At 34.5% G+C, this 8,912-nt stretch overlaps 2 protein-coding genes across 3 annotated transcripts; both read right to left on the reverse strand.

Moving 5' to 3' along the window:
- Positions 1-5,158: 5,158 nt before the first annotated feature.
- Positions 5,159-6,251, reverse strand: LOC104898678 (cysteine-rich repeat secretory protein 38). The gene has a single exon (XM_010685783.4). The coding sequence runs from the start codon at positions 6,106-6,108 to the stop codon at positions 5,377-5,379; it is 732 nt and encodes a 243-aa protein (XP_010684085.1). The 5' UTR covers positions 6,109-6,251; the 3' UTR covers positions 5,159-5,376.
- Positions 6,252-6,579: 328 nt separating this feature from the next.
- On the reverse strand, positions 6,580-8,585 carry LOC104892229 (protein ALP1-like). Of its 2 annotated transcripts, XM_057396387.1 has the most exons (4): positions 7,912-8,585; positions 7,457-7,845; positions 7,099-7,330; positions 6,580-7,019 (listed from the first exon to the last, which is right to left on the reverse strand). In XM_057396387.1, exons 1-4 carry the CDS (start codon positions 7,976-7,978, stop codon positions 6,580-6,582), a joined length of 1,128 nt encoding a protein of 375 aa, XP_057252370.1. In that variant the 5' UTR covers positions 7,979-8,585. The 2 variants fall into 2 exon arrangements, with proteins under 2 accessions (XP_057252370.1, XP_057252369.1); XM_057396386.1 differs by having other exon boundaries at positions 7,457-8,585.
- Between the last annotated feature and the right edge of the window lie 327 nt (positions 8,586-8,912).

Below are 8,912 nucleotides of genomic sequence, written 5' to 3' on the forward strand. Positions count from 1 at the left end.
ACGTGTACTCTAACATTAATCCCACGTTCTTCATGATTAACACTATAAATATAGAAGTCTAGATAAGTTCCAAAGTGTGTCTGACTAAGTAATTAAGTGAGTTTAACTTATTAAGTGTCAGTGCCTTCATTCTTTCATAATAGCCATTTGTTCTTTGCCTTCTTACTCTAATTCCACTAAGCTTATTTCGATCAATTGTATTTTGGTTTTTGGGGTAAGGGAACTTTGAGTGAAGTTCTGTAAGAGAAAGGCTTTGAGTGAAGCTTGTATGTGTGAGAAAACTTCGAGTGAAGTTGAGAGAACTGCTGTTAAGGGAACAGTGGTTCAGGAACTTGAGTTTAGGAACTCAAGGTGTGGCTCGAGTTAGAATTAGGTTGTAACAGAGTTGTTTGGCCTAATTAGTGAAAGTGTTGAGTTTAAAATCCCTAGTGGTCGAGGTTGTTTCTTCTTGTTGGGCCCAAGAAGTTTTTCCTCGTAAAAATCCCTTGTGTTCCTTTAGCTTGTTTATTCGTTTAAGTTTTAATTTCCGCAAAAAGTTACGTTTATTTCTACACCTACAATTCACCCCCCCTCTTGTAGTGTTCCTAGGGAAATAACAATTTCAGTTATTTTGAGTTTAAGATATCAAAATACTTCGTATTAGCTTTTTTATAGTTATTTTGTTTATATAAATTTTGGAGGATGACTTGCTTCATCGTCATTATCAATCACATGCTGCACAGTATTATGATTTAACTTAGATGCTTTTATATACTAATGCTTGCAATCAATAGTATTAATGGGTCTAGGCCTTTAATGGATCATTATCAAAAGTATTAAGTATTAATCAAAATCATCAAAAGTACTAGACCTAGACCTTTGCATCTAAGTGTGTAGAAAAAGTATTAGAATTGACTAGGTTTTACATGAAAATGTAAACTAGACCTAGGATTTGAATTGGGCTTTTATGGGCTTAATTTCGGACTTGGTCTTGTACTGGTTTGAAATTAGACTTGTCTAGGGCTTACATGGAGATGCAAACTAGAACCAAGTTTGGAATTGGGTCATTATGTGCTTAACTTTGAAATGGAATAAAGAAGCACATGGACTTAACTCTAGAATGGGCTGGGATTAGACTTAGATTAGGCCTACATAGGCTTAACATAGACAAGGATTCACATAAATATGCAAGTGGGCCCAGATTTTGACATAAGCTAAACTTACATGGGCTTAGAATGAATGCATGGACTCTAACGCGCATGAGCCTAACACGAATGCATATGGACTACAATGCACATGGCCTTAAAATGAATGCATATATATGGATTTGGATTGAGTTGATTAAATTGACTTGATTAGATTGGTTGGATTGAGTTTAGAATTTTAAAAATTCATTTTTCTTTGAAGGGACCCTTTTGTTTTTATCCTTTGTTGGAAAAGATGATGATGTATTAATGATGGACTAGTTTTGCAAAGATATGGACAAGATTGTCGCAGATAGCCACACTTTCTTTAAGAATGTGCATACATGCGCCAATAGTCAAACCTTGGAAACAAAAATCAGGACGGAACATATCAAGCTCCTTTACTTGAATTTAACCTTGTGCACATCTCGAATGGCCAAGATCGAAGCTTTGTTATTTGCATAATTCAAAGCTTTAATCTTTAACTCATCTTCAATATTAGCAATAAATTCTGGAACCTCTTCCACAGTTTTATCATCAACAAGAACTACTTTTGTTTCTTCATCTAAACATGTAGTTTGTTGTTGTAAATATAGTTCAATCTTCGCATTATTCTTTTGAATTCGTGCCCATACATCGTCAAGTGTTGATGGACTCCTAAAACCTAGTTGAAATCTTTCAAATCTTTTAAACCCACTTGCAACTCATGTCTCCATCCACTGGAACTCATAAATTTTAAATTGACAGAAAACTGCCACCAACTACCATCGAAATTGCAGATGTCAAAATACAATAAAAACTACTCGAAATATTATGCAATTTTGTCAAACGATATCCCTATGTGTCTAGAACCCTCGACCCAAATACATCAAAATTACCCAGCCAAGTGATTGCAGTTTCAATTCTTCCGAAACTGTTTCAGATTTACCCGGTTCTAGACCACTTCAAAAAAAAAAACAATTTCGAATATATACCAAATCAACTTCAAATCTTACAAAATGTTAGGAGCATAAACTAGACAATTAGTGGTCCAATATAGGCACTCGAATCACACAAAAATTCGATTGGAGGTGGGAGAAAGAGTTGTTCAAAGCTTCCTCAAAAATCTGTCTGTTACAGGAGATTTTCTTTTTCCTTCTTTTTCTCCAAGAATGTCTAAGTACCAAGGGGACTTAGATGCCTTTTTTATGATACCAGATGATGCGTTTAAGCTAGGAATTTAACTTTTGGTGTCAAATTTCCTTACTGCCTAAAAAAGTTCTTATTGCGATTTAGTTTAATCTTGAGCAGCTTTCTTTGGACATGATCAGTTGCTTCTAGGAATTCATAGTTTCTTGGGATGATATGTGTCACAAAAGAGCTTGTGGGGGTCTTAATTTGAAAGAAATCATCAATTGAAATAAAGCTGCAATTGGAAAACACTTTTGGGGTTTACCTTAAAAACAAGATATATAGATTGTGGATTAAATGCTTCATGCTTATTACATTAAACGAAGTGATATCTAGACTATGGTGATTCCTATGAGACTTTTTTGGGCAATGAAGAAAATAATGGAAGCCAGAACTCAATTAGAGAATTATGATAACTGTATATAGTTCATTATTCATAATGAGAAGTTTTCTATTAAGAGACTTTTTTTTGGTTTTTGAGAAGGGATAAACATCATGTCCCTTGGAGGAGGATTGTTTGCAACAGCAGAGGTAGCCCTAGAGCTATCTTCATATCTTGGCTTCTTCTTCATGGCAGATTGAGCACTAAAGACAAATTACTTCAATGGGGTCTAATTGATGATGATACATGTGTTTTATGTAATCAAGAACTTGTAACACATGAACATCTATTCTTTTAATGCAGCTACAATCAAGGCATCTGCTCTGCCTGCCTTAATGATTCACTCTACTAAAATCAGTTATACTTTATCTGAAGTTATTGTTGCTACTGTTAATCAGAGTAGAGGGAACATGGGGGAAACACCAACTATACAATATGCTCTTTGTTGAAAGTGTCTTATCATATTTGGCTACAAAGAAACAAGAAGATTTTTTATGACAATCTCATGATCCCTCAACAGGCTTATAGAAGTATCATTTCTAATATTGCTTGTACAGGTAATGTAAAACTTAATCAGTTGCTATTGATGTAATGTGGTTTTACTTAGAGGTTAGCTGGCGGTAGGTTTGTGCTACCATCGCTTGACTGAGTCTGTTCACTCTGTTTGGGTTCCTTTTTTGTTTGGTTGGGGCCGTGCTCTTCTTTTCTTGCTGGATAGTAGGGATTGAAGGAGTTTTTGTTGTTGTTTTATGCCTTTGCTGGTGTGCAGGGTTTGATTAGGGATGGCTTTTGATTTGCTTGCTCCCAATCCCTTCATAGAAGGTGGGGTGGGGGGAGCTTGCTTTCCTTGGCTTTTCTCCCTTGTAGTTGTTAGGTTGTATCGATTTCTTTTTTCTTTTTTTGGTTATCAATAATATCTTTGAATTGTTAAAAAAAAAAAGTTTCATGTGCTTCAAATTGCAAATGGTAAAATTATGTAACTAAAGAAGAGTGTAAATGAGTTATATCATATTATAGTAGTGAAAAAACCTAGTTAAAGAACTCAAATAGAGCATAAGTTATTAGGAGGGAAATATATTTTAAATATTTTTCTTTAACTATCAATTTACTTGGTTATTATCTCTTAATAAATAAAGTATTAATTATGTATAGATATAAATACGATCTGGATTAACCTACTGGGCAGCCTGATTATATCATTTTCTGTATGAAATTTATTGGGTTCGATAAGGAAGTTGTGGTAGAAGGAAAAATTTGATGTCCGTGTAAGAATTGTAAGGTTGATAAAAAGCCCGTAAATGAAGTAGAACGACATATTTTGTTTAAAGGGTTTTTTTAAGTCTTACACGAGTTGGTTTTTTCATAGTAATATAGATTCTTTCAGCTTAAGTTTGAGATTAATGAAGGGAGCAATAGTATAGAATCATTAGTACAAATGACGATTTACATCGGATCCCAAACCCTTTTGCGTCGGATTGGGGTCCGATAAAAATCGTCGGATTGCCAAAATATAATCAGCATCGGATGCGCATTTGCCAATCAAACAGGGTTAGTTGGCCGAGATGATATAGGTGTACTACTTTAGATCAACTTTTGGAGTTGATCTAACTTTAAAGGATATAAATGATGCACAAGAAAATGACGAATGGTTTGGAAAATCCATCACCTATGAAGAGCGCCTATGGGTGTTTATTCCTCAACACAAGAAGAATTTAAGTATAAGAAGTTACTAGAAACTTCTAATATGGAACATTACGAGGGCTGTACTACTTTTTCAAAATTATCTTTTTATTACACTTGTTTCACTTGAAATGTATGAATTATTGGTCTGTCGAGGCTTATCAAACTTGACTCCATAGGTTTGCTTTATGTGATTTCGCACGTGTGAATAACTTGTACTCTATTAATTATGGTGTAACAGTTACACCATTAATTATGACGTAACAGTTACACCTACCACTTTTACTTTTTACATAGTAGATTATGAGCATGGAATCTACCGGCTAAATAGATATAGTTATGTCTAGTAGATCAAATGATACACCTAAACACAATGGAGTACAATACACACACATAGACCTATTCAATTCTACTTTTGAATCTAGAACTTAAAGTCTTTCTCAAGTTTCCCACAACTAATATGATTTTTGGATAGCAACCCTCATTACCTTGGAGAAATATCCTGATATTTTGAGATAGTACATAATCAAAAGATAAAAAGATTTTGATCAGAATATAAATATTTGATTGTGCCCCATAAGATATACTATATATCGCTATATTTTTCTCCATGTCGGCATGCTAGCTTAGAGCCAAATGGTAAATGCCATAGGATAGAGTTTGCCAGTCTGGTCAAATGTTATAATTTCATAGATAAATAATATACGACTAAATAAAATAGAATTTATAAGGAACTTCACAGAGAATAGTGGCAGCCCTAAGAGAAACAATAAATTTAAAATCCATATTATATCCATCCCAATGTACATTAAATGCTACAAATTACACAAAGAATATATTTTCCCACATTAAGATATAAGGACACATACTTTGGATTATACTAAATTATTCATAAAAAGATCAAAACCATAAGTTTATAGAAAATATCTCTATAAGTTTATAACTTGGTCAACCAGACCACAAACATACCGACATACATCTCTATGAGTTGATAAAAGGGTAAATCTCATACCTCACATTACAACTACCACCAACCGTCCTCCCACCTTGAGATCCATCACAACAAGTTGGCAACTTATTTATGGCTTCATCAAGGCAAATCTTACAATTTTTACTCGAAAGATCCCGAGTACACTGAGCTAACCCATACAAGTTAGTGAACGTATCAAGCTTCATTTCGCCCGCAGCGTAAAGTTTCCTAGCACTAGCACTTTCATTAGCTAACTGGCTCAATAATCCTTTCACCTTCTGGTTAAACAAAGATGGAGCATTGCTAATATTCGCGACGTTCGATAATTGAAATTCATTTTTGTTATCAATTTGGCCAAAGAAATTTTGGTCTATATACTTTAAGAAACAATTGTCATACCATATAATGCCACCTTTGTTGTAAGGACAACGCTTGCGGATTTCGGTACGAGCATCATAGACACAGGTAGTACAATCTGTAGAGTTTACGTCGCCTCGGCAAAGGGCAAGTCCATAGACTTGAGATGGGTTTTGGCCAGTTGATGCGAGAGAAAATCCTGAAGGAGAAGTTTTGCGTTGAAGAAGGGTTAAGAGTGTGTTTAGGTTAGTATCATAAGGGGTATTGAGAGTGAAGTTTCCAGAAGTGGATAAGCAGAAATGGTAGAGTGGATTTACTGCAAAAGTAGTTTGGAGGAAAGTGAACGATAATAGAAAGATAAAAGGGGTGATTTTAATGGAAGACATGGTAGATTGTTGAGTTTGAATGTGATGAACCAATAAAATAAACTAATAATGATATATGATATTATATAGGCGTCTTCAAGAAACTAAAATTTTTTGTATTGAAGGACAAAGGAAGACAAAAAGAAAGTGGGGTTCCGTTTCAAAATTGGTATAGAATTTAATGTTTACTGAATTATTCAAATATATCATACGTACTAGTTGACTAGTAGTACTTTGGCTATGTTTGGCAACACTGGCTGAAATGGAGCTGAAACTGATAAGGTGACTGAAACTGATTAGGTAGCAGCTGAAACTGTTAAGGTGCTGAAACTGATAAGCTAGCTGATTGCATAACCTGTTTGGTAAAATTATTTATGACTGTAGCTGAAATTTTAAATCAACATATCATTATATTTTGCAGAAATAAAATTATTATTAATATAAAACATATATTGTACTTTATTTTAAAATACAATCATTGTGCTTTCCAAATCAAAGAAGAGCAATGTCATCACGAACTTTTTCCATTTCTTTAGAAGTCTCTCTTGACGTTTCATTGTTTCTAGCATGGATAACGTCGGGAAGTTCTTCACAAGGCATGTAATCAGGATTCTCATCGACCATTCTAAAGATAAGGTCCTCTGTAGAATTTTTTCGTATGTAGTTATGCAAGGCAAAAGCGGCCATAATGACATCAAGTTGAGTCTCGACACTGAATTGTGGCATTTGCCCTAATATCTTCCATCTTTTTTTCAAAACTCCAAATGATCTCTCAATACAACTTCGTAGGGATGAATGAGATCGATTAAAGGCTTCTCTTTCATTAGTCGGTGGCATATTCGTGAATTCATCCTTGTGGTACCTTGTTTTCGGGTATGGTACCAAATAGCCTTTTCTGTCCGGATATCCTTTGTCCACCAAGTAGTACTTACCTGTGATAGAATTATCAAAATTAAAATAATTTACGAATTTAAATTTTTATCATTAGCACTATGTATAAAACATTCATACCTTCTGGGGGTTTCGGAAAGTTCAGTTCTTGTGTATTAAGTGCATGAAGAAAAACCCGAGTGTCATGAGCGGATCCTTCCCATCCAAGAGAAATAAAAGTGAAACACATATCAAAATCACATGTTGCCATGACATTGAAAGTAGGGTTTCCTTTTCTCCCTCTATAACGCAATTGCTCTGTCTCGGGTATACATGCATTTATGTGTGTTCCATCAATGCATCCAATAGCGTCCTTTTATTATTTAAAGAAATGCTTTAGAAACATTAATTCTAAGAGATGACAATGTTAGAGATGATAATAATACCTATGTTCTACTATATAATTGTGACTATATATGATAAGGTTAAGTATTTTTACCTTGAAATAAGGCATGTATCTTGGATCATATTCAATCTGAGGTGGTATACCTGGGAAACTTGCATCCTGTGGTTTTATGATATCGCGTGCAAGACCCATATAAGCCCTCGTTCTACCACTAATAGCTTCCAGAACTTCATGAAATGCTCTACTAATAGTCTCACCAGAACGTTGAAATCGCTCAGCAACATCTCTATTAGAAATACCTAAGGCAAGAGTATATACGAAGATGCCGACCTTTTCAATAACAGCCATCTTTTTACTTTCTCTTAATCCATACTTGGCTTGTAGTTCTTCACATAGTTGTTTGAACACACTCGATTCCATCCTAAAAGCATTAATACATCGTATATAATGTCCACTCAAAACATCTGTCACCCATTGTTCACCTGTCAGGATGGAAGTCATGCACGGTTCTTTGTATATGTACTTATAAAAATATGTTGCTACTAGACCTGTAGTACATGTTGTCATAATCCAAAATAACTTGCGTCTTTTCTTCTTTCTGCGTTCAATGTCCATAATGTTCACCTATTGATCAGAAAGAATGACCATATATGATTTTCAATCAAACGTACAATAATCTTAAAAGAAGAAAGTTTTTCTCGTACATAAGTGAATAATAAAAATAAAGAAAAGCATTGTTCGTGAATCAAACACTAACATGAGAAAAAAAAATGCATATAACTAATTCACTAACTTATTCTATAATTTAACAATAACAATAAACTCTAACATTTCACTTGTCTTTGGTCTCCATATACTTTAACCAAGTCATTCTTGATTCATCATCATCCATGTGAATAAATAATTCTCTTTTTGCACTATCCTCAATCAAATTGACCAAAAAGCACCACATATCACTATATTTAAGGAGTCCACATCCACTAGTAGTCATTCGACTAACAATAGCCATAGCTTGAGCAACACTACCATCTTTAGAAGAACCATGTGTGTTTGCTACATTCGGAAGATTGGTGTCAGCCTCCATCAATTCTAAAGCTCGATTACAACTACTAACCATAGTGTTAATTTGACTAGATAACATAGCTGATCCACTTGATTGTCTTCCCCTACGCTTCATTAGGACTGGTTTTGTAGTCTTTTTCCCACATTTTTGAGGTTGTTTAGAATTACAGTCGTGCCCCCATCGTGATTGGATGCTTGGTTAGGATCTTTAGTATTAGAAGCACCACAAACACCAACATTAGGTGATTCAGCACTATAACCACTACTAGGGTTAAAACCAGGTACTTGAGACGTGACATCCATTAGTAAGTTACTATAAAAACCTCGCTCTTGATTTTCCAAGGTACCTAGTCTATTATCCAAATCATCCAAACTAGGATAATGGGATGGATAAATAGAATCATTATCAATCTCATAATCTTCATCAACATTATTCTCATTCTTATCTCCACCACTTCTTTCATCCTGTTTCATACTTGATGGATCA

This window comes from Beta vulgaris, chromosome 7, assembly GCF_026745355.1.
Source record: "Beta vulgaris subsp. vulgaris cultivar EL10 chromosome 7, EL10.2, whole genome shotgun sequence".
NCBI classification, from domain to species: Eukaryota; Viridiplantae; Streptophyta; class Magnoliopsida; order Caryophyllales; family Amaranthaceae; genus Beta; species Beta vulgaris.